The sequence below is a fragment of the Oncorhynchus tshawytscha genome, linkage group LG30 (genome assembly GCF_018296145.1).
Source record: "Oncorhynchus tshawytscha isolate Ot180627B linkage group LG30, Otsh_v2.0, whole genome shotgun sequence".
Classification (NCBI taxonomy): Eukaryota; Metazoa; Chordata; class Actinopteri; order Salmoniformes; family Salmonidae; genus Oncorhynchus; species Oncorhynchus tshawytscha.
This window is the reverse complement of record NC_056458.1, coordinates 17,038,081-17,052,530: the sequence shown is the minus strand read 5'-3', so window position 1 is coordinate 17,052,530 and position 14,450 is coordinate 17,038,081. Positions and strand designations below refer to the sequence as shown.

The 14,450-nt window shown below is 43.0% G+C and overlaps 1 protein-coding gene across 8 annotated transcripts in view; it reads left to right on the top strand.

The window, feature by feature from the left end:
• Positions 1-14,450, top strand: part of LOC112228661 (glutamate receptor 3) — a 105,173-nt gene that overhangs the window by 53,761 nt on the left and 36,962 nt on the right. For all 8 annotated transcript variants that reach the window (XM_042309746.1, XM_042309747.1, XM_024394179.2 and 5 more), the window contains exon 4: positions 8,078-8,265. In XM_042309746.1, the coding sequence (XP_042165680.1) occupies positions 8,078-8,265 (188 nt within the window). The remainder of the gene's footprint in view (positions 1-8,077; positions 8,266-14,450) is intronic.

Sequence of the window (14,450 nt, the reverse complement as noted above, 5' to 3'; positions counted from 1 at the left end):
ATCCCGTTAACGGGATCGATATGACAACAGCCAGTGAAAGTGCAGGGCGCCAAATTCAAAACAACAGAAATCTCATAATTAAAATTCCTCAAACATACATGAATTTTATACCGTTTTAAAGGTAATCTTGTTGTTAATCCCACCACAGTGTCCGATTTCAAATAGGCATTTACAGCGAAAGCACCACAAACGATTATGTTAGGTCACCACCAACTCACAGAAAAATGTAGTCATTTTTCCAGCCAAAGAGAAGAGTCACAAAAAGCACAAATAGAGATAAAATGAATCACTAACCTTTGATGATCTTCATCAGATGACCTTCATCAGATGACACTCATAGGACTTCATGTTACACAATACATGTATGTTTTGTTTGGTAAAGTTCATATTTACATAAAAAAATCTGCAGAGAGCCACATCATTTTACAGAAATACTCATTATAAATGTTGATAAATAAAATTGTTAGACATGGAAATATAGATATACCTCTCCTTAATGCAACCACTATGTCAGATTTCAAAAAAACTTTACGGAAAAAGCAAACCATGCAATAATCTGAGACGGCGCTCAGAAAATAAATACAATTATCCACCATGTTGTAGTCAACAGAAATCAGAAATCACATTATAAATATTCCCTTACCTTTGACGATCTTCATCAGAATGCACTCCCAGGAATCCTAGTTCCACAATAAATGCGTGTTTTGTTCGATAATGTCCATTATAAATGTAGCTACTTTTGTTAGCACCTTTAGTACACAAATCCAAACGCTCGTGAAGGTCCATCCGAACGTCGGACGAAAACTTAAAAAGGTTATATTACAGGTCGAAGAAACTTGTCAAACTAAGCATAGAATCAATCTTTAGAATGTTGTTATCATAAATCTTCAATAAAGTTCCAACCGGAGAATTCTTGTCTGTAGAGAAGCCATGTAACGCAGGTCGGTATCATGTGAAATGCGTGTGACCAGGACCTGGCTCTCTGCCAGACCACTGACTCGAACAGCTCCCATCCGGCTCCACAACACAGTAGAAGCCTCATTCAAGTTTCTAAAGACGGTTGACATCTAGTGGAAGCCCTAGGAAGTGCAACTTTATCTATATCCCACTGTGTCAATAGGGGCTGGGTTGAAAATCGACCAACCTCAGATTTCCCACTTCCTGTTTGGATTTCTTCTCAGGTTTTTGCCTGCCATATGAGTTCTGTAATACTCACAGACATCATTCAAACAATTTTAGAAAGTTCAGAGTGTTTTCTATCCAATACTAATAATACTAATACTAATGCATATATTAGCAACTGGGACCGAGGAGCAGGCTATTTACTCTGGGCACCTTTCAAGTTGTTAAATACATATCTTGCATTACTCATCTCATATGTATTTACTGTATTCAATACTATTATACGATATCTTAGCCACTTAATAATGTTTACATATCTGGAATTACTCATCTCATATGTATATATTGTTTTCTATACTATTCTACTGTATCTTATTCCTTCCGCTCTGACATCGCTTGTCCATATATGTATATAGTCTTAATTCATTCCTACTTAGATTTGTGTGTATTGGGTATATGTTGTGTAATTTATTAGATATTACTTGTTAGATATTACTGCACTGTCAGAGCTAGAAACACAAGCATTTCGCTACACCCGCAATAACATCTGCTAATCACGTGTATGTGACCAATAAAATTGGATTTGATTTGATACTGCTTACCACCTACAGTAAGACTGCTCTCTATCCATCTTTCCCACAAGGACGGCATTCAAATCACACTGCTTTGAGCTTGTGCTGTCTCAGATGTAGTCTATTTTGTTTATAACTGTATATTTTAAATGGTGAGTCATAGCCTTTAATTCTTACATATTCTTCGTAAAAATATATATTTTTTTGTAATACTGTAAACATAGCTTTCACTGACTGTAAAAGGATCCGAAGAAGAAGAAGAAAATGTATAGCAAGAGAAATAGACAAGAAGCGTCAGGAAAATGTACATGTTTTACTCTACTCAAGTAGACCAATTATGATAATGGTCACTGACAAGTATCAGGGTTTGTAATTGTTCTTTTAAAGAAATGAGAAATGTTCTCTGTTTCCTGCATAATCATTTTGACCCTCCACACTGAGCCAGGGAATTGTGCTCATAGGAAGAAATGTAAATGAGACGTGTGTGAAGAGCCAAGAAGTCTTATTTTCCAGTCAACATCCCCACCATTAAAAATAGTGTATAGAAGCATTTATGTTTTTCTCTCTGACAACAATTGGTTCAATTGAGTATCATGCATCAGACAGAGATTCTTTGAGCTTTTCAGACTTCCATCTTTACTGCATCATCTTACAGGAAGTCAGATATTGCACTTGAATAGAGTGTCTGTCATGTCAGAGTAGTTCAAATGATAGACACCCAGTGTTGAGAACCTGATTTAAATGAAGGTGTTGTCCCTGAGTTCTGTATCTGGGACTAATTTCCACACAAATATGTATCAAATGTTTTAAAGAAATGTACTACAATCAGTTCCACTGTTCTAGCCATTAAATTAATTAACCAATCAGTGTGGATAGAGCAGTTTGCTATGGAGCAGGTAAGCGATTGAATCTATTGTAATGAAACGGGCAGGGAGCAGGCCTTGAACCCTCGACGTTCTAACCCGGAGTCCAGCGCGCTATCGACTGTGCCCCAAAAGCATGCTCCAGCAGCAGAGTTGATATCCGCGCTTTTAAACCTCGGGTCGTTACACTATATAGGAACGTCGTTAAGAGCAAATTGTATTTTGCGGTAACAGCATGGTTTAATCACAATGAAAGACAAACACACACTGTGCTGCCAGTCATCTTGCATTATCTGAATTGGGCCCATAGAATTGTACCTACGGAGGAGCGGCTTCTAACTTGGAAAGTCTCTGAACTTCCGAGTTGTATAGTATTCTTAACTAGCTTTGAAAAGGTTTATACATTCTTCTGTAATTAAACATCTCTCCCTAATTTCTGAATTACGCTTTTAACGTCCTCAGGAGGCTATGGTTCAGAGGGGAGGGGCAGGTAGCCTACTCACACGCACACCCACTGGTAAAGATTTCCAGCTGGCAGGCAGACGCTTGAATCCGTTTCTGAGTGACAGAGTGAGGGCTTTGCATATGTGTTTTGTTACGATTCTTGTGGGAGTGAAAAAGATTGCCCAGAACGTAAAATAACGTTATTAATCGGTTATCGTGCTTTTAAAATAACAGTTCTGTTCCGGAACAATATAGATCACTTTCGTTTCCAGTTTGGATTTTATTCCTCTAATAATTTAGTTATTTTCCGGTTTTGCTTCTGTTCCCATAACCGGTTTCAACCATTGACTACTATGGATTATCTTTGCTTTTTTTTATGGCCTGGAAGTGTATAATTGACAGTTTTTAAAAAATTTGCTTGATGGTTGCCCTGCCCTCTGACTTTTGTGATATGTGTCATCTGTTTACAATGTCGACTAAAAACCTTGAACCAACATTTACTCACTTTGATGTTTGCCCCACAGAGTGACACTATCTTCATTTTACACACAGCAGACAGGCTATGCCAATGTCCAAAATTGTTCTTCTTTTCACATTGTAATGCCATGACATTTTCCTATCACATTGAAATGAAAGTCAAAGTGTTTTGAATTACAGTTCATCCCCTGTTTATATTTTCTGTCAGAATTTTTGCTAATTTCTTTTTCATCTCTTCAGTATTTTAACTTGTCAACGTTCACAACACGTTTAACATTGAGATGTACACAATAACATCTGAATCCCAAAACTTCCAAATCAGCTTATAGGCAGGAAATGGATACACAATAAAACTCATGAGGGAATCATTTCTAAATCCTCCCAAATCCTTTTTCTTCATAAGCACCTGGTAACATGCTTAAAATATCAGGCTTTACCCAGCTTACTCTATTCAATATCAAGTCTCAGGCATGCTGCAGAAAAAACTCCTCGTATTTCAGCATTTGCTTTTTAATTTCCTCTGTGCTGCGATCAGACATAGACTGGAGTCTTTTTTTCTCTTTTAACATGCTATGGCGATGGATGATAAAAGTGCTGTGTTATTCAGTGTGCCCTGATGGTGCTTTTACAATGTCCTTTCATCCAGGGGTCAGCTCCTTGGTTTTATCTTACATCTGACTGTCATTCACACTGCGCTGCGATACGCCAGACGCATGAAGCCCCTTTGGAAATATCAGATGTGCATAAACAGCTATTCCTGCTCCTCACTGCTCCTCCAGTCTCCACCTGAGTGGGCGATGATGATGTAGCCATGCTCAGTTCTTCACAGCCGCCTGTCTTATAAAAGGCCAAGCCTGGTTGGACAGCCTTCTGCAGTGTTCTGCTGTGTGAAGGTCACTTAGGTAGAGGAGAGGAGAGTGGATGGCTGAGTCTGTGGCTGTGCTCGGGATTCTTATGTGCTCTAGCTAGCTAGTCTATGGTAGCACTTCAGTTTACAGCGCTATATATCTATGCATATAGTAGACCCACTTACGGTGCCTACGGCCAGCATTCTATCCTGTTTAAAGTATTCATGAACACTCATAACATGTTGTCTCCATTTGACATGAATCAAAATGTCACATTCACATGGAAAGTAATATGCTGAAGTTGTGATGGCTGGCTGTTAGTGGAGGTGCTGTGAGGTGTGTTAGTCTACAGGTGTCTTTAGACTGGGCTGTCAAAGTGAGACAGGGTGTTTTCTTCCCCTGCTCTGTGGTGCACTGCACAGACCGCATTCACATTAGCATAATATACACGGATTGGTTCAGCATCAGTAATAATATTCATAATTTTAATTGAATCAGCGATTTTATCCCCAGCTCTAAGAGGAAAGCCAAGCCGACTAGCATGTTGCCTCTGCCCATTTAGCCAAGCCGACTAGCATGCTGGCTCTGCCCATTTAGCCAAGCCGACTAGCATGTTCCCTCTGCCCATTTAGCCAAGCCGACTAGCATGTTGGCTCTGCCCATTTAGCCAAGCCGACTAGCATGTTGCCTCTGCCCATTTAGCCAAGCCGACTAGCATGCTGCCTCTGCCCATTTAGCCAAGCCGACTAGCATGTTGGCTCTGCCCATTTAGCCAAGCCGACTAGCCTGTTGGCTCTGCCCATTTAGCCAAGCCGACTAGCATGTTCCCTCTGCCCATTTAGCCAAGCCGACTAGCATGCTGCCTCTGCCCATTTAGCCAAGCCGACTAGCATGCTGCCTCTGCCCATTTAGCCAAGCCGACTAGCATGCTGCCTCTGCCCATTTAGCCAAGCCAACTAGCATGCTGGCTCTGCCCATTTAGCCAAGCTGACTAGCATGTTCCCTCTGCCCATTTAGCCAAGCCGACTAGCATGTTGCCTCTGCCCATTTAGCCAAGCCGACTAGCATGTTGCCTCTGCCCATTTAGCCAAGCCGACTAGCATGTTCCCTCTGCCCATTTAGCCAAGCCGACTAGCATGTTGCCTCTGCCCATTTAGCCAAGCCGACTAGCATGTTGCCTCTGCCCATTTAGCCAAGCCGACTAGCATGTTGCCTCTGCCCATTTAGCCAAGCCAACTAGCATGTTCCCTCTGCCCATTTAGCCAAGCCGACTAGCATGCTGGCTCTGCCCATTTAGCCAAGCCGACTAGCATGCTGGCTCTGCCCATTTAGCCAAGCCGACTAGCATGTTGCCTCTGCCCATTTAGCCAAGCCGACTAGCATGCTGGCTCTGCCCATTTAGCCAAGCCGACTAGCATGCTGGCTCTGCCCATTTAGCCAAGCCGACTAGCATGCTGGCTCTGCCCATTTAGCCATTTAGCCAAGCCGACTAGCATGTTGCCTCTGCCCATTTAGCCAAGCCGACTAGCATGCTGGCTCTGCCCATTTAGCCAAGCCGACTAGCATGCTGCCTCTGCCCATTTAGCATGTTGCCTCTGCCCATTTAGCCAAGCCGACTAGCATGCTGCCTCTGCCCATTTAGCCAAGCCGACTAGCAGCATGTTGGCTCTGCCCATTTAGCCAAGCCGACTAGCCTGTTGGCTCTGCCCATTTGCCTCTGCCCATTTAGCCAAGCCGACTAGCATGTTCCCTCTGCCCATTTAGCCAAGCCGACTAGCATGCTGCCTCTGCCCATTTAGCCAAGCCGCATGTTGCCTCTGCCCATTTAGCCAAGCATGCTGCCTCTGCCCATTTAGCCAAGCCGACTAGCATGCTGCCTCTGCCCATTTAGCCAAGCCAACTAGCATGCTGGCTCTGCCCATTTAGCCAAGCTGACTAGCATGTTCCCTCTGCCCATTTAGCCAAGCCGACTAGCATGTTGCCTCTGCCCATTTAGCCAAGCCGACTAGCATGTTGCCTCTGCCCATTTAGCCAAGCCGACTAGCATGTTCCCTCTGTTCCCTCTGCCCATTTAGCCAAGCCGACTAGCATGTTGCCTCTGCCCATTTAGCCAAGCCGACTAGCATGTTGCCTCTGCCCATTTAGCCAAGCCGACTAGCATGTTGCCTCTGCCCATTTAGCCAAGCCAACTAGCATGTTCCCTCTGCCCATTTAGCCAAGCCGACTAGCATGCTGGCTCTGCCCATTTAGCCAAGCCGACTAGCATGCTGGCTCTGCCCATTTAGCCAAGCCGACTAGCATGTTGCCTCTGCCCATTTAGCCAAGCCGACTAGCATGCTGGCTCTGCCCATTTAGCCAAGCCGACTAGCATGCTGGCTCTGCCCATTTAGCCAAGCCGACTAGCATGCTGGCTCTGCCCATTTAGCCAAGCCGACTAGCATGTTGCCTCTGCCCATTTAGCCAAGCCGACTAGCATGCTGGCTCTGCCCATTTAGCCAAGCCGACTAGCATGCTGGCTCTGCCCATTTAGCCAAGCCGACTAGCATGCTGGCTCTCGTACTGGGATGAAGGAGAAGAAAAAAAGCTTTTCCCAACCGCACCATTTTCTCTGTCTATTACTTACAGCCTACCACATAATGAGCTACTGCCACCACACATTTCCACCATCGCTGAAATTAATACACGTTTTCCTGCCAGATAATGGGACTATGCAAATGTCTGATTGATTTTGTCCATCCATGCTTTCTTTCATTACCCTATTCTAGGGTTGTATATTGCGATGAATAAATAATCCAGTGGTAGCACATCATTATTCACTGTGGTTATTAAATAACATTCATATTTCGATAAGGCTGTAAAAGGGTGCTACTCTTGTCTCGCAGCATAACCCCCATTTCACGCCCGCATTTCTACCTCATCTATATTTATAGCTTTTGACCTTGAGTTGGCATAATAGACAATGCATTGATCTCCTGAAAAGGAAACATGTCCTGGTTATCACTGTGTCACTGGCCAGGCCCCATTTAGACTGTTTAAATTAGGTTTGTTCATCAGCCCTAGAGGACTGTGAGATCCATTTTGACCTATAAGTTGGAGGGACAATATCATTGACATGATGTACTTCACAATTTGAATTTTAAATCATATTAATTCAGTCATTACACAATGTGTCAGCGGAGACATTGGGAGTTGAAATGAAATCCTATTCAATTAAAATGTCCCTCCACAGCTTCTTGGCACAATGCATGTAGTATTTCTGCTAACCTCTGTCACTCCCATCAAATAAATTCCAGACTAGAATTACTAGTTGGCTGTCTTTGAAGCTATAAGCTATTTTTTTTTTCATTTGGCATGCCTACTGTACCATTTAGCTGACCCATGAAATGTGATATTGACAGGGCTGGCCTTTTGGGAGATTTTTTCTCATGGGCTCAGAGACTATTGTGGTTGTTTTTATGACGTAATGATACCATTCAAGTGGACAGAAATCATTCACATGAAATGTTCATGCTCTCCACTGGTTGTTTAAGAAAAAGTAATTAACAGAACCAGAAGAAAATGACCTCAATAAGTTTTGTTTTTAAATTGGCTATGACACAATGTGATATACTGTGCCAAAAAGTGATTTTCAGAGAGCTTTCTATTTTGACTTTACAGTAACTGTGAAATTATTTGATGAAGTTCACTGTTCTCTGCAAACCACAATCACTATTCTACAGTATGTGACTGATCCCTTCTCTCTCCACTCCAGGTTTCTCTATCCTCCAGGCCATCATGGAGTCAGCGGTGGCCAATAACTGGCAGGTTACGGCCCGGTCGGTGGGCAGCATAGTGGACCCTACAGAGTACAAACGCATCATAGAGGAGATGGACCGTAGGCAGGAGAAACGCTTCCTCATCGACTGTGAAGTGGGCAGAATCAATGCCATCCTGGACCAGGTACAGTACAGTGGGGTTTAACACTAATACACTGCTGCAGTAAGTGAGGGGGTTCGTTGAACTCCACTTTGATGATGAGTTACCTTACCTGAAACCTGAAGACTGATGTAAGAGCTAATTGCATTGCAACCCGAGTTTGGTTGTATTGGGTGCTTGTGGATCAACTGAATGAATACCCAACCAAGGTTTGCTATCATATTTATACTATTATACCTATGGGAAGAATTATCACACACACACACATTTTATGAGCTATGGATCTTAGGTGGCAACATCACTTATTTAGTTATGTGTGTGCATGAATTTAATCTTGATAATCTTGATTCTACAAAAGATGATTAAAAGTTTGGTTGTGCACTTCTTGTTTGTATTCAAATACAAAGAGGACTTTATTCAAGAGAGTCTGATTCACCCACGTAGCTCTCTGGCTGTGTTCCATCCTTTCAAATAAACCTTTTAGTAGCCTCAATCTGCCATTCAGTCTGCCTCCATTCCTTCAATACCTCTGAAAGTCCCATTTCCATTTGTAGGGACCTCTCCTGGCCTCTTCAGCTTTGTACTTCTTATTCCTTTTCCATTATTAGCATCTAAGACATTTACCAGGGCTTTTCCATTACCCTCAAAAACATTTAACAGGGCAGTAAGGCTAAACCCCTTACTTAGAGCCTTGTAATAACCTCACACACCACAAACAGAGGGGACATTCTCTCTTTAAAGGGGTCATTGTGCAACATAACAAAAACACAGGGAAAACTCAATTAAAGCTTGTTGGTTCTTGTTTGAGGTCGACTCTTGGGCTACATTTTCACTTAGGAATAACAGCTACTATTAACAATGGTTCCCTGTTTCCTAGGTGATCAGCCACTGAGTTGGCCATTAGTGTTGATTTGTATGTATTTGTTTATGTCTGCTGTGCACAAGCTTGGAATGGGTTCACTAATGCTATTGTCAAGAATTTAATTTAATCCCAGTTGTTTTATTTTTTTTGCTTGTTACACTCAGGATGACATTTAATGCTGATATACAGAGTTTGATTAATTAGTGATGTAATTCCCAACTGTAACTAAATGCTTTAGGTTTTTTCATAAAGGAATGGGATTGACTGACTGGCTCCCAGGACCTTCAATCCACACAGGACTTCCGCTCTTCATAATGACACTGTTTGTTTCACCCATGCTAGGTTTCCTTCAAATTTTACACAAACATACAAAACAAGGTTCATATGATGGTGTGTGTGTGTGTGTGTGTGTGTGTGTTAAGGCCTCATATTCATCATTAATCATGGCTGAACGCTGACCTTCTTGTCCTCTGCTGATGTGTGTGTATGTGCGTACAGGCCTCTGGCTCTCATATAACGATCCTTCATTATGATGCGCTAAAGAGTGTTACTGTGACCTTTCAGACAGATTTGTGTTCATTGCCACTTGACCTTGAAGGATGTATCTAAAAGTGACAGGATATCACTTTCTCATGCAGGTCAGGATAAATGTATACCTGTCCTGACTAATGTGGGAGGTTGAGTTCTGGACATGTGTTAGAAGAATTCAGCTTGTTCATTCTGAGCTGTCCTACAAATACCAATATGGTCATTCTGTTTAACGTCAACCAATTATAAGTGTGATATTTCTGCTTTCTGAGTCCTGACAGGCACAGTCCCAGTGTGAATGTTCAAGCCAGCGGTGGCTCTGATGTTTGAGACCGGCAGGGCACCGAGTCTGCATCTCTCAAGGACGATTCATTATGTGGGTCGTCACATCAACACTTTGCTTTAATATCAGCGGCTCCCAGTGTAAGTAGGACACACGCCATCCAATAACGGCATACAATCAGCCTGCTAAAAATAGCCCTAGCCTCCTAGCCTGAGGGAAGATCTCACACAAAGGCAGGCATGAGCCTCAACACAACCATAATCACTCAACGATGCACTGGGCTGGATGGGATAAGGAGAAGCCAACAGAATCCAGCAGCCATTTTGTACTGTATTCCTCGAGTTGTGTGCAGTACTGAAGGCACAGTATCTGAGAGATGCACAGAGAGGAGGGCTCCCTATCTCTCAATATGAACCCGATGCCTTGTAATTCAAAAAGCATGCCTAGCACAGTGGCTCCTCCTATTCAATCATATAGTCGTTACTCATTATAGTTTCTCTCAGTGTGGTAGTTTGGTGCTAGACAGACCAGAGGGTGTGCTGGGCTGAGGTTCTGTATGTGTTGATTTGTGGGGTCTGGGAGCTTGCCCTGCCCTGCAGGCTCTCTCACCATATTCAAGGTATCAACCTGCTCATCCTCTCACTAAAGAATAGGCCCAGGCATGAATGGATGGGTCTTGGGAGAGACCTCACTCCCACAAGCTGCTCATAAATTATAAAGCGACACATGTGTAATCCTGGCCACAGGACCAGTTTACCACAGGAGAAAAAAAGAGAGAGAGGGAGAGTGGGTAGACTAGAGACTAAAGTGGATGGAGAGAGAGAGCGAGAGCGAGAGAGAGCAAGAGAGAGAGAGAGAGAATAGAATGCTGGTGGGAATGGAGCAATGCATGCAGCCTCCCTCTGCTGTGCTGAGTTCTGTTGGGTGATGGAGTAGGAGAAATGGTATAATGCCCACTGGTGGACTAGAATCCCACACCCACAGAGGAGAGTAGGAGAAGAGGGAGAGGATGGAAGATGAGCTGGATTCTGCTGGTGGGGGAAATGGGAGCTTGTAGAGGGAACCTGGCTGTGTGTGAATTACCGTATTGCTAAATGGTTTGTTTTACATAGATATCAGTGTCAGCTGTATGACGTGATACACTGTCTTTGTAGTGGTACTGTAGTTGTAGTATTATTAATACACATTTCTATGACCCTTTCCTGCTGAATTGTTTTACCCGTTAATTAAGCAAAGGAAGAGGTTTAAGTAGAAGGGGAAAGGGGAGGATTTGAATCCTAGAGATGCCAGTTCCCATTCTGAAGGAGTTGGATGACAAATGACTCTAATACAGCTACAACAAAGAAAAGGCTCCATCAGTGGGAATGCTTTTAAGGTAGCCAAATCCTTTGGAAGACACCGGGGTATAGATGAAGCCCTGCACAGAGCCGCGGCTCCAGTCTGCTTAATTAGAACAGATTCCCCTAGGAATACTTAGGCTAATGGTCCAGCAGCAGCACAACCCAGTACAGAACAGCACAATCGGGAGGAGAGAAGAGACAAAGATAACTTACACAATGGCCAGGAAAGTCAGAAAGCCCTCTCTCCCAGACAGACTGATAGGCTGGTTTATAACTTCTACTACAGAGGAACACAGCATCACGTTTCAGCTACAACTTCATCTGAATGTTAATAGTTAGTGTGTCTAATCTCATCACCCAGAGTCACATCTTCCTCGCGTGCTGGCCATCGTGCCAACTACTCGATTTGAATGTTAAGGATGTCATGAAGAACTAGTGCGTTTCAGTCTGGAATCTTAGGTTCATCTTCATAGATTTGTTGTTTTTCTTAGTGATGATGTATTATGCCTTTTGAAGAGTAAGAATTATTTATTATCAATCGTCCTGTTTTTTAATCACAAAGGGAATTGACTAAATTTTTACAGATGTAAGACCATAATATCCTGCAGCAACAGGAAATATGAATTGCTATGTGTATTTTAATTCATAGAATTTTTGTAAGGGTTGATACATTTTTACATGGAAATTACAAACTTCAGAAGCCTTTTTAATTTCCTTCATTGCTTGAATGTTTTCCTGCAACAGGGTGATCAAATTAAGAGCGTACATCTGTAGCTGTTTTCTCCTGGCCATGATATGAATGCTCCACCCTCTGGCTCCGGCTGCAGACACAGCTAACAGCTGACATATGGTCCCACTGTGATGGATGGACTTTCAGAGAGGGAGTGGCTCCCTCCTGTTAGCCTGTTGCTCCACAAACCATAAGATTCATCCTCAATGAATGTAATGCATCACACACTGACCACACATCACTGGCTAATATTTGAGGCTGATTTGTTAAGAGGACAATAACTATGAGCATTCCTTTTTTGGCACCCAGGCTATCTATTGCATTTATTGTTCATAAAAAATGGAGGAACCAATCAATGCAGTCGATACTGGAGCTCCTCTCTCACTCTCCGATTGTCCATTTGGATAGGGTCTAGACTGTTTGAAAGTTCTTCTTTTTTACTAGGCCTTTGAAGAGTATTTCCATCCCCAAAGGGAATAATGGTGAGCTGTCCACCCTGACTAGGGAGCTGGAACCATAGAAATAGAATAGAGTGACATTCTATTTGTCTAGAACACACTGGCCTGGCCCACCTAGCCCCTAACCAACCAACCAGGTCAATAACAATAGAGACTGGTTCAAATCAGGAAGTGAACTGATGTGACTGAAAAATGAGGATGGCCCCACAAACGTTTCCAACTGTCTGTTTTAGGTGCAAACTATACATATTATCATCGCAGGGGAAGCAGGAAACTGGAGCTCCAGGATCCTATAAATATTTGTTATGCACACATCACATGCTTTATTTTTATTTGATATTTTCTGGCCTAGAGAACAAGACGTATAAGACAGCACGTTATGCATCCACAAGCTATTATGCATACTGTCTTCATATACAGCAATTATGTCTCCTAGACTGGAACTGGCCTCCTTTGAATGGTAATCCGTATGAGTCACTGAAATACCTCAACTTGCCCTACTTGCGTGTGTGCTTGCGCGTAGGCACACACACACACACATGCACACACACACACACATACACACACACACATACACACACACACAGAGAAGAGTGACTTTTCATTAGCAAGGACTGAAATTGGATTTGCATAGTCATACATCTCTTCAACAGAGAACCAGCACAGAGGACCTCAGAGATATTCCAGCTTTCTGCATTTCAGATCACAGCGCAATATTAAGTTACTCCTGAATTACTTCGAATGAAACAGACTTCAATATTTGAGCCAAAAATAACTTTTCAAGTGGCACATTTTTAGAGGCCTGCATATAAGCGAGTGGCCTGTGTTTTACTGTGTGATGCAGTTGGCCCGATCCTTTCTTTCTGTGACTCTTCAGAGGAGAATATTAGCTGCTGGCTCCAGGCGCTGCAGCTTCATTATGTGCTTGCTGTGTTGTCACACTTGGACCACCGTGGCATCTTCCCTCTCACATGGGGCTTTTTGTTCCCTGTTCTTTATTAATTGATATTTTTGATTATGCATACTTTCTCACGCATGGTGCCCTCCCTCCCTCCCTCCCTCCCTGCCTGCCTGCCTGCCAAGATGATGAGAGGCTGAGGGGCAGGTTGGTTTTGCATGTGAGATCAGATCCTCCACTGCAGACAGAGTCCCACTGTCAAGCAGCCTGTCGGTATCTCTGTGTCTTCCTACATGGCAGTCAAATGACTATGAAAGCCATTACAGGTGTTATTACCCTATCACGCACATTGGGAACCTGGAAGTCAGGAATAACTTCCAGTTCCGCAAATATCCTCCCTCTGAGAGAGGAGAAGTTTGGGGGAGCAGGCAGAACCTGAGGGAGGGATTACCGGTGGAGGCTGAAAATGTCAAACACAATGAAATCATTGAGCACCGCCTCCCATGGTAATGGGATTCAGTGTGGAAAGTGGATGGGGAGGATAGAGAGAGGGACTGAGCTGTAACCTTGGAGGATGGAGGATGTTCTCTCTCACAAGGACATATTAGAGGGACTAAGGTTGAAGGGTAGAGGTGTGAATGAAAGGACTGACTGGATGCTGTCGGAATGACAGTCACAACGGGCAGATGGATGCCATTACAGATGGAGACTTGTGGGTAATTTGTGAAGATGTCCTTATATGTGATAAAACACTTCTGAGGCAGACAGTCCTAATCCCATGTTGTTTCTTTTGTTACATCTAACAATACAGCCCTCAGTGACATTGCGATGCAACGCACCACATTGTCTGTCCTTGCCTTGATACTCTTTCAATAATAATTATCCATATTGGGTGTTATTCAAAGGTCAAATGAAACATACCGTAACTTTACCACCAGTTCCTTATTGGAATTCATAGGAATTTTCTCAAACTACAATTTGTAAAATTCTCTCCTACATAACACTGGATGTTTGATATTCAATAGAGTTGCAGTGGCTGGCACGTAGAGATTATCCTTGTCCAAACTGTGGGGGTGGAAATCTAAAAAGACAGTGAAAATGAACTCCCTT